At 43.2% G+C, this 15,349-nt stretch overlaps 1 protein-coding gene across 1 annotated transcript in view; it reads left to right on the top strand.

Annotated features, from left to right (window-relative positions):
- The window catches only part of LOC120031620 (high affinity nerve growth factor receptor-like), a 30,153-nt gene extending 15,973 nt beyond the window's left edge, over window positions 1-14,180 (top strand). Inside the window, exons 8-16 of the mRNA XM_038977424.1 lie at window positions 6,623-6,955; window positions 7,458-7,516; window positions 7,645-7,747; window positions 8,846-8,998; window positions 9,160-9,290; window positions 9,406-9,578; window positions 11,040-11,289; window positions 11,535-11,693; window positions 13,995-14,180. Of these exons, the coding sequence (XP_038833352.1) occupies window positions 6,623-6,955; window positions 7,458-7,516; window positions 7,645-7,747; window positions 8,846-8,998; window positions 9,160-9,290; window positions 9,406-9,578; window positions 11,040-11,289; window positions 11,535-11,693; window positions 13,995-14,180 (1,547 nt within the window). The remainder of the gene's footprint in view (window positions 1-6,622; window positions 6,956-7,457; window positions 7,517-7,644; window positions 7,748-8,845; window positions 8,999-9,159; window positions 9,291-9,405; window positions 9,579-11,039; window positions 11,290-11,534; window positions 11,694-13,994) is intronic.
- The last annotated feature ends 1,169 nt before the right edge of the window (window positions 14,181-15,349 follow it).

The following is a 15,349-nucleotide window of genomic DNA, read 5'->3' as shown; positions in this document are numbered from 1 at the left end:
CAGCTCAGGGATTCAATCTAGCAAGCGTTCGGATACTGGCCCAACGCTCTAACCACTAGGCTACCTACCTCCGCATAATACCCCATAATGACAGAGCAAAAACGGTTTTACATTTTTGCACATTTATAAAAAGAAAATAACTGAAATATCACATTTACATAAGTATTCAGACCCTTTACTCAGTACATTGTTGAAGCACATTTGGCAGCGATTACAGCCTCAGGTCTTCTTGGGTATGACGCTACAATCGGGACACCCCTGTATTTGGGGCGTTTCTCCCATTCTTCTCTGCAGATCTTCTCAAGCTCTGTCAGGTTGGATGGGTAGTGTCGCTGCACAGCTTTTTTCAGGTCTCCAGAGATATTTGATCGGGTTCAAGTCTGGGCTCTGGCTGGGTCACTCAAGGACATTCCGAGACTTGTCCCGAAGCCACTCCTGCATTGTCTTGGCTGTGTGCTTAGGGTCGTTGTCCTGTTGGAAGGTGAACCTTTTCCCCAGTCTGAAGTCCTGAGCGCTCTGGAACAGGCTTTCTGTACTTTGCTCCGTTCATCTTTCCCTCGATCCTGACTAGTCTCCCAGTCCCTGCCGCTGAAAAACATCCCCACAGCATGATGCTGCCACCACCATGCTTCACCGTAGGGATGGTGGCAGGTTTCCTCCAGACGTGACACTTGGAATTCAAGCCAAAGAGTTCAATCTTGGTAACATCAGACCAGAGAATCTTGTTTCTCATGGTCAGAGTCCTTTTGGTGCCTCCTGGCAAACTCCATGCAAGCTGTCCTGCATTCTACTGAGGAGTGACTTTCATCTGGCCACTCTACCATAAAGGCCTGATTGGTGGAGTGCTGCAGAGATGGTTGTCCTTCTGGAAGGTTCTCCCATCTCCACAGAGGAACTCTGGAGCTATGTCAGAGTGATCATCAGGTTTTTGGTCACCTCCCTGACCAAGGCCCTTCTCCACTGATTGCTCAGTTTGGCCGGGCGGACAGCTCTAGGAAGAGTCTTGGAGGTTCCAAACTTCTTCCATTTAAGAATGATGGATGCCACTGTGTTCTTGTGGACCTTCAATGCTGCAGAAATGTTTTTGGTACTCCTTCCCAGATCTGTTCCTCGACAAAATCCTGTCTTGGACCTCTAAGAACAATTCCTTTGACCTCATGGCCTTGCTTTTGCTCTGACATGCACTGTCAACTGTGGGACCTTATATATACAGGTGTGTGCCTTTCTAAATTATGTCCAATCAATTGAATTTACCACAGGTGGACTCCAATCAAGTTGTAGAAACACCTCAAGGATGATCAATGGAAACAGGATGCACCTGAGCTAAATTTCGAGACTCATAGCAAAGGGTCTGAATACTTATTTAAATAAGGTATTTCTGTTTTTCTAAAAACCTATTTTGGTTTTGTCATTATGGTGTATTGTGTGTAGATTGATGAGGAAAAACATTAATTTAATACATTTTACAATAAGGCTGTAACATAACAAAATGTGGAAAAAGTAAAGGGGTTTCTGAATGCACTGTATAAATATATATATATATATATATATATATATAGAAGGGCCTTGTTGGAAAAATTACTTGTGTCATGCACAAACTATAGTTAGTTAACAAGAAATTTGTGGAGTGGGTGAAAAACAAGTTTTAATGACTCCAACATAAGTGCATGACACAAGTAATTTTTCCAACAATTGTTGACAGACAGATTATTTCACTTATACTTCACTGTATCACAATTCCAGTGGGTCAGAAGTTTACATACACTAAGTTGACTGTGCCTTTAAACAGCTTGGAAAATTCGAGAAAATTATGTCATGACTTTAGAAGCTTCTGATAGGCTAACTGACATCATTTGAGTCAATTGGAGGTGTACTTGTGGATGTATTTCAAGGCCTACCTTCAAACTCTGTGCCTCTTTGCTTGACATCATGGGAAAATCAAAAGAAATCAGCCAAGACCTCAGAAAAAACATTGTAGACCTCCACAAGTCTGGTTCATCATTGGGAGCAATTTCCAAACACCTGAAGGTACCACCTTCATCTGTAGAAACAATAGTACGCAAGTATAAACACCATGGGACCACGCAGCTGTCATACCGCTCAGGAAGGAGATGCGTTCTGTCTCCTAAAGATGAACGTACTTTAGTGCGAAAAGTGCAAATCAATTCCAGAACAACAACAAAGGACCTTGTGAAGATGCTGGAGGAAACAGGTACAAAAGTATCTATATCCACAGTAAAATGAGTCATATCTTGACATAACCTGAAAGGCCGCTCAGCAAGGAAGAAGCCTCTGCTCCAAAATTGCCATAAAAATGCCAGACTATGGTTTGCAACTGCACATGGTGACAAAGATCGTACTTTTTGGAGAAATGTCCTCTGGTCTGATGAAACAAAAATAGAACTGTTTGGCCATAATGACCATTGTTATGTTTGGAGGAAAAAGGGGGATGCTTGCAAGCCGAAGAACACCATCCCAACCGTGAAGCACGGGGGTGGCAGCATCATGTTGTGGGGGTGCTTTGCTGCAGGAGGGACTGGTGCACTTCACAAAATAGATGGCATCATGAGGGAGGAAAATTATGTGGATATATTGAAGCAACATCTCAAGACATCAGTCAGGAAGTTAAAGCTTGGTCGCAAATGGGTTTTCCAAATGGACAATGACCCCAAGCATACTTCCAAAGTTGTAGCCAAATGGCGTAAGGACAGCAAAGTAAAGGTATTGGAGTGGCCATCACAAAGCCCTGACCTCAATCCTATAGAAAGTTTGTGGGCAGAACTGAAAAAGCGTGTGCGAGCAAGGAGGCCTACAAGCCTGATTCAGTTACACCAGCTCTGTCAAGAGGGAGGGGCCAACATTCACCCAACTTATTGTGGGAAGCTTGTGGAAGGCTGCCCGAAATGTTTGACCCAAGTTAAACAATTTAAAGGCAATGCTACCAAATACTAATTGATTGTATCTAAACTTCTGACCCACTGAGAATGTGATGAAAGAAATAAAAGTTGAAATAAATCATTCTCTCTACTATTATTCTGACATTTCACATTCTTAAAATAAAGTGGTGATCCTAACTGACCTAAGACAGGGAATTTTTACTAGGATTAAATGTCAGGAATTGTGAAAAACTGAGTTTAAATGTATTTGGCTAAGGTGTATGTAAACTTCCGACTTCAACTGTATATATATATATACAGTACCAGTCAAAAGTTTGGAACACACCTACTCATTCCAGGGTTTTTCTTTATTTGTACTCTTTTCTACATTTTAGAATAATAGTGAAGACATCTTAACTATGAAAAAACACATGGAATCATGTAGTAACCAAAAAATTGTTAAACAAATCCAAATATATTTTATCTTTGAGATTCTTCAAAGTAGCCACCCTTTGCCTTGATGACAGCTTTGCACACCCTTATCATTTTCTCAACCAGCTTCATGAGGTAGTCACCTGGAATGCATTTCAATGAACAGGTGTGCCTTGTTAAAAGTTAATTTGTGGAATTTCTTTCCTTCTCAATGCGTTTGAGCCAATCAGTTGTGTTGTGGCAAGGTATGGGTGGTATACAGAAGATAGCCCTATTTGCTAAAAGACCAAGTCCATATTATGGCAAGAACAGCTCAAATAAGCAAAGAGAAACAACAGTCCATCATTACTTTAAGACATGAATGTCAGTCAATACGGAACATTTCAAGAACTTTTAAAGTTTCTTCAAGTGCAGTCGCATAAACCATCAAGTGCAATGATGAAACTGGCTCTCATGAGGACCGCCACAGGAAAGGAAGACCTCTGCTGCAGATGATAATTTCATTAGAGTTACCAACCTCAGAAATTGCAGCCCAAATAAATGCTTCACAGAGCTCAAGTAACAGACACATCTCAACATCAACTGTTCAGAGGAGACTGTGTGAATCAGGCCTTCATGGTCGAATTGCTGCAAAGCAACCACTACTAAAGGACACCAATAAGAAGAAGAGACTTGCATTGGCCAAGAAACACGAGCAATGGACAATAGACTGGTGGAAATCTGTCCAAATTTGATATTTCTGGTTCCAACCTGTCTTTGTGAGACGCAGAGTAGGTGAACAGATGATCTCCTCGTGTGGTTCCCACCTTGAAGCACGGAGGAGGAGGTGTAATGGTGTGGGGGTGCTTTGCTGATGACACTGTCTTTGATTTACTTAGAATTCAAGGCACACTTAACCAGCATGGCTACCACACCATTCTGCAATGATACACCTTCCCATTTGCTTTGCACTTAGTGAGACTATTACTTGTTTTTCAACAGGACAATGATCCAATACACCTCCAGGCTGTGTAAGGGCTATTTGACCAAGGAGAGGGATGGAGTTCTGCATCAGATGACCTGGCCTCCACAATCACCCGACCTCAACCCAATTGAGATGGTTTGGGATGAGTTGGACTGCAGAGTGAAGGAAAAGCAGCCAACAACTGCTCAGCATATATGGGAATTCCTTCAAGACTGTTGGGAAAGCATTCCAGGTGAAGCTGGTTGAGAGAATGCCAAGAGTGTGCAAAGCTGTCATCCAAGAAAATGGTGGCTACTTTGAAGAATCTCAAATCTAAAATGTATTTTGTATATTTGTTTGACACTTTTTTGGTTATTACATGATTCCATATGTGTTATTTCATAGTTTTGATGTCTTCACTATTATTCTACAATGTAGAAAATAGTAAAAATAAAGAAAAACCCTTGAATGAGTAGGTGTGTCCAAACTTTTGACTGGTACTGTATATGTATGTCCAAACTTTTGACTGGTACTGTATATGTACCTGCCCTGAATGATGGATAGCCACTGCATTAGTAATACATCACTGTAACGTTACATTAGTTATGCATTATATTTATTGTCCCATTTTACTCATTTATCAACCATACATGGACAAAGACCTCAAACAAAGACCTCAAACAGATGACAGAACAAAACAGACATTATACTGTCAGACTGTGGTTTTGCCTTAGCCCAGCTTTTCTACTGAAAAATATCTGAATTGCAGCAAACTGTGGTCCCACAGAAGAGAGTGCGTCAATGCATTAGCAATACATTACAGAAAATATTGGCCAAACAATATCATTTCACCAACTCAGTGACACTCATTGGAAAATAAAGCCCAAAAAGAGTTGCAGCCAAATGCATGAGCATCGAGGGACAGTTAATGAATGTAGGGAGGAAAATAGGCTGATAAGCGTGGTAAGATTCGATAAGAGCCCCGGTTAATGGACTTCTCTCTCCCACTCCGAACACAGTATTCGTCCGGAGTGATTGGCAGCCTGTAAGTGCGTTAGCGCGGCTAATCTATCAACATCAGTCCCCCTGGTGGATGGACACTCATTAACCGCTAGCCTTTAATTACCCTTAATTAGCTCCCCAATCAGCAGGTTGTTTACAGCCAGGGCTCTGCTCTGCTGAGTGGCTGGTCTGACCACTTCCTGGGATTCAAGCGATTGGTGCTGCAGAGGCAGCATCCATTCAGTAATATATATAAAATAAACTTGTTTGGGAAAAGGTTTTTCAAAAAGAAAATATAGACTACACCCTAGAAATCGATAGCAAGAATCAATCAAACAAATCTAATCTACGAAGAAAACGTTGAACAGTTAACTATAATTTAGTCTTTCATTTCAGACAGTTGAGTTCAACAAAACTCATATTGTGCTCTTTTCTAACCCACTATAGAGAAATTGATGACATTAAATCAAACCTGATTGGTTGTGGTAATTGTGCTGAGTGTGCAAATTTTTGCCGTCCGTGACTGTCTTTAGCATCCCTTTTCAGAGATAATCTAGAGGAAAGAGACAAATGCCTCGGTATCCCCTTAGCACAGCATTTTCTGCAGTAGGGTCATAGGTTAAAAGCAGTGGAATGGTCGGTGGAAATTGTTAGAGTGAGGGGTCTCTGCATCAGCATAGTCTTCGATCTAAAGAAGCCATTTCCTGTAGCTTCTTGTCAGCTCTGTGCTTCCAGGTAGCTCTTGTGGTTAGGGGCCCTAACAAAACCTGGATTCATTATTCATACTAGGTCAACAGGTTGACAGTGTAGATGGAGAACATCGATTCATGGAAACGCATAGGAGGAACCTATAGGTCACTTGGATGAGGCTGTACCTTCTACTGTACCTTCTATAGGCCCCGTGTGGCTCAGTTGGTAGAGCATGGCGCTTGCAACGCCAGGGTTGTGGGTTTGTTTCCCACGGGGGGCCAGTACAAAAAAAAAGTATGAATGTATGTACTTGTAAGTCGCTCTGGATAAGAGCGTCTGCTAAATGACTTAAATGTAAATGTAAATGTATTGACCAACCCATGACTTTATGTCTGAAACAGGTTGGATGTGGTAAACTGAAAATTCCGCACAAATAAATAATTTATGTGTAGATAACTAGGGTTATAGCTTTGTGTATAATTATTTCAGCTAAATGTGATCTCATTCTAATATCATGTTCAATAATTTGCACACATTTATTGCAAAATAATTTGAGCGTATTGCTCACTGTGTAGTAGGTTGACCAATGTTCTGAATTAAGAAATAGCCTTTGTTTCACCTTGTCTCCTTTTACCCATTCACACATCCTAACGGACCACATCTCATGTCTTCCATCCAGTTCCAGCCAAAATCATATTCCTGCACAACGCCGAGCAACAGCACCACTGGTGTTTCCCCTTTAAGGTGGACGGGAACCCTGAGCCAACCATCCGCTGGCTTTTCAATGGCTCCAACCTGACCGAGGGCCGTTACACCTACACACAGTTCATTCCTGACTCGGACGACGGCTCTGTGAAGCACGGTTGTCTATTTCTCAACAAGCCCACCCACCTGAACAACGGCCTCTACACCATCATTGTGGAGAACAGACTGGGCGTGGACGAAGCCACGGCCACAGGGATGTTCATGGACAACCCCTTTGACCCCTTTGATCCTGAGGGCATCATCCCAGGTGATTGTCTGAAATTTAAGGTCATAGAATTAGGAATTATAATTATTATAATTATAATTATAATTATTATAATTCTAATAGTAATTTAATAGGATCTCTATGATACTGACCCTCACTATTCACCAACTTGTGTTATATTAGATACAGTCTCATGTGTTTGCATGTACAGTATGTACTATGTACTTAGTCTAAATTTGTCATCCTCTCCTCTTTTTCTTCATGCCAGTCCTTGAAGAAAGTGATCCACGTAAGCCTCTTGAACGTTATTTTGACAGCGATTATTACCTGGTAGAAACAGATAAACTTCCTAAACTGTACCTAGCGAGAACAAAAAATAGTTATCACGAGTAGTAGAGTGTAAATTACCCAGGATTTTGCTTTCATATACTCCACTTTTTTTTAATACACTGTGTGTCAGTGTCTTGCATACTTTATGTGTGGTTATCACGGTGATTTGTGAGTAACGATCCATCATTAATGATTCCTTTTCTGCTCCCTCCAGTTCCCACCAACAAATCTAATGAGGATGTCACTGAGAACCTGGAGAGCAGAGTGTTTGGGGTGAGACGCCATTCAATGGGTCTGAAACATAGTAATAATATAACATACACTATGGAGAGCTAATGTTTTAGCAAATGTTATGTTATGCTATGCTAGGCTATGTTGATGCTAATTATGTTTCTGTGCAGGTGTCGGTGGCAGTGGGTCTGGCTGTGTTTGCTTGCACCTTCATCCTCATTATGGTACTGGTCATCAACAAGTGTGGCCAGCAGTCCAAGTTTGGTATTCACCGTAAGTGACACACTCTATTATGCATTGTGTTTCAAATACCACAGTAGTGTCTGTTATTTTGCACAAAGTATAATCTCCTATACTCAGAGGTGTAATAGTAAGCAATACGTTACCTGGGTTTTCATAGAAGACAGCTATGAAACAACCTGAGATGGGTTTGCTGTTCTCAAAACCCCTCAATTGTTAGAAAGTGAAGGGTTGAAACTAAATTCTGACATGTCCCTGTCTGGAGCATTCAGTAAGAGACAACCCCAGGAGAAAATGACACTTTGCCAAAGGTAAAGACTTCTCTGAAAAAGCATATCCATTCCAAACTGAAACAAGCAAAAGCCAGCGACAATGCCAACTCATTTTTTTCATTATCACTTTGGAATTGCCAATAGTTCCGCAGCAAGCATTGTATTCCTCTCTGAAAGTGATTCACATGAGGCCAGGCAATATAAGGTTTCCGCCAGGCTGTAACTTTGCACACTGTCAGCCCAACAGCTCGGTTAGAGTGCCTTAATTACAGCAGTGAACGGCGTCAGGAGCCCCTAGCTGCAGCGTTGGCCATTAAAGAAGACTGATGGAGGCCAGCTAGGCATGATAGGTCCTCTCGGACCCCCCCAGAAAGTGCCTAAGTGGGCCTGATTGCCTAAGTGGGCCCCCCTCCTGGCCAACTCGTTTCCCCTCGCTTGCTGCCATCCACCATTTTCTATCAGGGGCTCTGGGGGTTCTGTGGTTTTCTCGTTGAGTGGGTTTTACAATTGTTAATACTGTGTGCAGAAAATACAGTAGTTGCTTACTGCTAAGACGTCCACTTTCCAACATTTTCTTTGTTGCTGAACAATGCATCCATAAATTGCTGAAAAATAAATGGATGTATCACATTCACCTCTCTATGCCTCTACTTCTCTCTCTCTCTCTCTCTCTCTCTCTCTCTCTCTCTCTCTCTCTCTCTCTCTCTCTCTCTCTCTCTCTCTCTCTCTCTCTCTCTCTCTCTCTCTCTCTCTCTCTCTCTCTCTCTCTCTCTCTCTCTCTCTCTCTCTCTCTCTCTCTCTCTCTCTCTCTCTCTCTCTCTCTCTCTCTCTCTCTCTCTCTCTCTCTCTCTCTCTCCAGGTTCATCTGTCTTGGGAACAGAGGATGATCTTGCTGTGTCACTGCGTTTCATGAACTTTGGGGCCAGCCCTCCTTCCTCTGACGACTCTGGGATGTCCAGCTTTGTGGAGAACCCCCAGTACTTCTGTGGCATTTTCAAAGACAAAGACATGTGTGAGTGTAATCGGAATACAACTAGGGAGTGGATATGTGCTAACTTCATTATGATTGCATTTAATATACTGTATCTACCATGTTTTTCCCTAGATAAAGTTGTTAATCCTACACTGTTTTATAAGGCCCAATGTTGAAAGCCTTTCTCTGTGTATGTACAGGTGTGCAGCACATTAAAAGACAGGACATAGTTCTGAAGTGGGAACTAGGTGAGGGGGCATTTGGCAAAGTCTACCTGGCAGAGTGTGCCAACCTCAGTCCGGACAGTGACAAAATGCTGGTGGCCATCAAGGTATGCATGAGACTTCCATCCATGGCCACACTTTCAGAGGTGCATTACATTAAGCTTAGACCTCCTAAACATGACGATGTCATATCCTCCCATGACTGTGTTTCTCTGTGGTCAGACTCTGAAGGATGCCAATGAGTCGACCCGGCAGGACTTCCAGAGAGAGGCTGAGCTGCTCACAGTCCTCCAGCACCAGAACATTGTTCGCTTCTATGGAGTGTGTACAGATGGCGAGCCACTGGCGATGGTGTTTGAATACATGAGACATGGAGACCTCAACCGCTTCCTCAGGTATGGAAAAGAAACAGAACCTCATACTTAAACCCCAGAGGGATAACCTCCATGCCTACCTTCCCTGTTAACCTTTATTCATTAGCTTCAGCATGGCAACTATTTAGAAGCCGAGGGTTTTGTTCTGACATCACTGCGTAGTTGTGTCCACTGCTCTTCAGCAAAGCCACTTAATTTACCTTGATGAGCCACACAAATACAACTGTTTCTATGCCAAGCCACACTTGCAGAAACCATCGTCCTCTCTGCACTACCGTGTTGTGTTCCCAAGACAATAACCCACTTGGGGTGGACCACATGGACCGATAGTGTGTTGCAGTGGTTAAGGACACTTAGTTGTGGGAGTGCCAAATCATTTCTGTGATCTGCGATAACTGAATATGTGATCTTAGATGCATTTCGGATATCATATAATTAAAGATGTCCACGTCGACCGCAGGACTTATCGTAGCCTGTCTACACTCTGAAGTTCTAAAGGCAAGTCTGCTCCAACATGCATGCAGGAGAGATGTTCACTGAGCACTCAGACAGAGCACCACGTTGATACTGTGGATGACCGCTCATGCTGCACCTGGGACGTACTCTGAGACACCATTGAAACAGACATAGTATGTCTGCCACTGCCAGGTGTCCAGTGGGGCCAGACTGGGAATGGAGACTAGATGCGCACACAGACACAGCCCACACTATCCATATTCATGGATAGATGGAAATCACATTTCCAAGCAGACAGAATGGATGTGTGTCTCTTGGCCTATGAGGCAGCTGCTCGTCTACCCTACCACCTGCCTGTTAAACTAATAGTGATAGAATAGATAACTTCCTGCATGTGACACATTTCTATTAGGATTGATGGACACATCGAGGAGCTTATTGGGAGTGAGCTACAAGTCAGAGTGGGTGGGGTGGATGTGATATTGAGAGAAACTGTGGAACGTTTGAAGAATAAGGCTAGAATAAGGCTAATCAAATTATTCCAAATGAATGCAAGGCGTATAACAAGCCTTATGTTTCCTATTAACCATCTTGTTAAGTTGTTTTGTTATGGCTTGGTCTCTAGCTGACGGCCTCTATTACACTTAAAGGATCTCATATATGTCCAACATGTTCCATCTGCAGATTGCATGCAGTAATCATCCATCTGGTTACTGTATGTTGATATTGCATCACTAGGTTGGTGCAAAAGTTCATGCGTCGAAGCACCAATCAGAAGCCTAAATTAATCTGGGAGAGCTGGGCCCATATCACAAAGTCTCAGATTAGGAGCGCTGATCCAGGATCAGGTTTCCCGGTCCATATATTCATTATGATCAAAAAGGCTTTATGATCCTATATTAACACTACTCTGAGACTCTGTGAATAAGGGTCCTTATTGACGTCAGCCAAAGTATGTCTCATGCCGTTCACCCAAAAGCCTGTAAAACTCTAAAGGTCATGACCTCTCCTCCTCCTGTCCACCAGAGCGCACGGTCCAGACGCCCATATCCTGGAGGAGGTGAAGATGCCCCCGCTGGGCCAGCTCACTCTTCCCCAGATGCTGCACATCGCCGCCCAGATCGCCTCAGGCATGGTCTACCTGGCCTCCCTTCACTTTGTGCACCGGGACCTGGCCACACGCAACTGCCTGGTGGGAGATATGGGAGAGGGTCTGATGGTCAAGATAGGAGACTTCGGCATGTCCCGGGACATCTACAGCACAGACTACTACAGGGTAAAGGTGGAAGTAGTGAAATACTTTTTTAGGGGGGGATTTGTCATCTAACATTTCATTGTCATGTAATATTTCACAAAATTGTATATCCAACTCTATGTACAAAAAATACATATTGATATTTTCAATGTATAGGCTTATCCCATATGAAGTAGCATGGTACATCTGATGATCATAATCATTGTCATATTAATTATAATTCTATAAATGTACAATTGAATGACCACTGACCTCACTCCTATCAGGTGGGTGGGCGTACGATGCTTCCTATTCGCTGGATGCCCCCGGAAAGCATCATGTACAGGAAGTTCACCACGGAGAGTGATATCTGGAGCTTTGGAGTGGTCCTCTGGGAGATCTTCACCTATGGGAAACAGCCCTGGTACCAGCTCTCCAACAGCGAGGTAAGGAACTGGGCACTGGGTAGGAAGCAACATGGGGTTGCAGATTGCCTAGTGGTTAGAGCATTGTTCCAGTTAGAGTGTTGGGCCAGTAACCGAAAGGTTGCTGGATTAAATCCCTGAGCTGACAAGGTAAAAATATGTTGTTCTGCCCCTGGGCAAGGCAGTTAACCCACAGTTCCCTGGGTGCTATGGATGTCGATTATGGCAGCCCCCCGCACCTCTCTGATTCAGAGGGGTTGGGTTAAATGCGGAAGATGCATTCAGTTGTACAACTGACTAGGTATCCCACTTTTCCGGAAAGAGTGCTGGTTTGAATCCCTGAGCTGACAAGGTGAAGAATCTGTTGATATGCCGTTGAGCAACACTCATTTCTCCAGGTGCTGTTCATAGTGGCAGATCCTGGCTGTGACCCTATTCTCTGATGGTGTCTCAGGGAGAGTGGGATATGCAAAAACACATTTCCAATTCACACGTGAAATAGGACAAATATAAGCACCGACCTTTTTCTTTGTGAAAGTGTCATCTTTGTATTGGTGATCAAAACCTTCTAAATTCATAGTAATAATTAAGTAGATATAACTCTGATATCTAGTTGTGTTGAGTAATGGAACAGTGTCCAGGCAAAGTGTAAATACTGCACCACATCATCATTCAGCCTTTGGAAAGAGGGTGAAGTGTTTGATCATAGAGGGAGACTAGAGCACTAGGATTTCCCGTCTGCTATACAGTCAATCAATGACTTCATAGTAATCATGGTGGGCCCAGTCCAACCCTTTTAGGTTGCACCCCAAGAAGTGGACTCTGTCCTGACCGCAACTGCACCATTATGGACTAGAACCCTCTTCCTTTCAAGTGGAGGGTAGATCACTTTTCCCTTCCACTCAATTCTAATCTCATTGGCTCTCATCTTTGCCCAGGGCCAATGACGTTTAACCTTGTTAACTTAATCCTTCCCGGCCAATGATGGACGTGTGTAATTATCATGTCGTATAATTAGGGAAGGCAGGGATAAATCATCCCAAACACTCCATCTACTGTAGGTCTAAGATAAGGAGACGGGCGGCCATCTTGGAAAGTCAGAGAACCTTTCTGAGAACCTTATGTTTCTTAGAGCTCGGTAAGAGCGTGGTTGTCCTATGGTTATTATGCATACAACCTTCCCACAACTTTCTGGGAATGGTGCAGGATAGTTGCTTTGAAACATTCTCAGCACATTTAGGAAACTTGACAAAAATCGTTATTTTCTTGGTGTTTCATTACTTTAACAGAAAGTTTCCTAAAAGATAGACTAAAATGACAAAAATTAATAGCTTTGTATAAGTAAAAAAACATGGCATGCAAGCTCCATCCTGGTAGTGCAGTGGACTAATTCCATGGCTGAAGAACAGAAGATCATAGGTATGAATCTCACTGACGCTGTGCCACAAAAAAAAAATATATGTTTACATGATTAATGCGTAAGCAAATTAATTTCCATGTGTCCTATCTGTGCTTGGAGTTCAAAACAATGATTCTAAGCTAGCAGTGTTATTGAAACTCGGAACGTTATTTAATTACCTTCAAATAACCTATAATTTCCGTTCTCAGAACGTTAATAAAACCTCAGAGGAAACTTTCAGGGAACTATAGTATAATGTTCTCAGAACCTAAAAAAAAACATTCCGCTTTACTGGTCAGGAAATTAATGGCTTCGTTCCCAGAACAAATGGGAAACCAAAAACGCACATTCCCACAACTTCCAAGGACCCAAATGTGCTAGCTGGGTATTATAGTATGATGAGGTTCCGTGCTGACAGGTCTCTTCAGTTCATTGGATTAGGTCAGGGATATTGAACTCTTTAAAAGGGTTAAGTCGCTGGCTCTTTATGTGATGTGGGGCCAAGGGCAGTCCTTGAATGGGAATCGACATAGCGGAATTCAGTCCTTGACAGTGATAAATGCATCGAGCCATGCCAAGTGTAAGAATGTGTGAATTTGACAATTTCTGATGAATACTGTTCCATTGTTTTGCAAGATCACCAGTTTATTAGAGGCAACATCTTTGGTTCTCACAGAATGTTCTCCAGAATTGTACAAAAGTTGTCGACTCATCTTGACAACTCCACTTATTGTTCTTACCCAAGTGTCTTCACCTTAAGCTCTCTAGAGTAGCTTGAGCTTGTCTGGTCAAATTAATGAAAACATTCAAACCCTGAGGTAATAGCCCCAGATAAAGAAGCATAGCAAAAACCTAGAGTTACTGGAGCTAGCAGACCTTCTAATTCTAACCCCCTCCCTTTGCCTCTATTTGCGCCCCCACAGGCTATCGAGTGCATAACACAGGGCCGGGAGCTGGAGAGACCACGCACTTGCCCCAAGGAGGTACACAGCCTGATGCAGGGCTGCTGGCAGAGGGAACCCCAGCAGAGACTGGTCATCAAGGACATCCACAGCCGCCTCCTGTCCCTGGTTAAGAGTCCCCCTATCTATCTGGACATCCTGGGGTAGAGGCTAGGAGTTATGGGGCTGAGGCTGGGGCAGTGTCCAGGCAAGGGGAAGTAGGGGAACTTACGGTCAGGAATGACGGGTATTGGGAAGGGGTAGAAGTCAGGTAAAGGACTGTGCTATGGCAATCCTGAACCTAAGCATTGCTGTCATTTACCTCTATGGGTCTTAACCACACCGACACCCCCTCTGATTGGATATTTGGTCAGATTGGACTTTGCTAGGATTTGTTCTGATAGGGACAATTGGGTTGGGAAGGGTAAGGTGAAGTTGCTCCTAGACGCTGATATTGGGTATTTTTTGGCCACTAATGGTTACGGATAGGATTGGGGAAGGGGAAGCTGATCCCAGATCTGTACCTCAGAGAAACTTTACCCTGGAACGATGGGAAGACTATGGGGATGGGGGTTACTTCCTACTTCCTGGTCCATGCTGCCTCAGCTCGCCTCGTCTCACTCTGTGTGCCGCTGGCTGGGAGCGGTTGGAAGAAGATGAGCCAGCGAAGACCTGTCAAGTGTTTACTGTGAGTGTTTTATTGTGTAACTGAACGGGTGTCGTCCTGATGAATGGTTTTGCATGATTGGAGAAATCCAGACTATACAGTGCCTTTGGGAATGTTTTCAGACCTCTTGACTTTTTCCACATTTTGTTACGTTACAGCCTTATTCTAAAATTAATTAAATTGTTTTTTTCCTTCAATCTACACACAATACCCCATAATGACAAAGCAAAAATAGGTTTTCGGGAACTTTTTGCAAATTTATTACAAATAAAAAACTGAAATATTACATTTACATAAGTATTCAGACTCTTTACTCAGTACTTTGTTGAAGCACCTTTGGCAGCGATTACAGCATTGAGTCTTCTTGGGTGTGATGCTACAAGCATGGCACACCTGTATTTGGGGAGTTTCTCCCATTCTTCTCTGCATATCCTCTCAAGATCTGTCAGGTTGGATGGGGAGCATTGCTGCACAGTTATTTTCAGGTCTCTCCAGAGATGTTCGATTGGGTTCAAGTCCGGGCTCTCAAGGACATTCAGAGACTTGTCCCGAAGCCACTCCTGCGTTGTCTTGGCTGTGTGCTTAGGGTCGTTGTCCTGTTGGAAGGTGAACCTTCGCCTCAGTCTGAGGTCCTGAACGCTCTGGAGCAGGTTTTCATTAAGGATCCCAT

Source organism: Salvelinus namaycush, chromosome 37, assembly GCF_016432855.1.
Source record: "Salvelinus namaycush isolate Seneca chromosome 37, SaNama_1.0, whole genome shotgun sequence".
Classification (NCBI taxonomy): Eukaryota; Metazoa; Chordata; class Actinopteri; order Salmoniformes; family Salmonidae; genus Salvelinus; species Salvelinus namaycush.
This window is presented reverse-complemented; position numbering and strand designations above follow the sequence as displayed.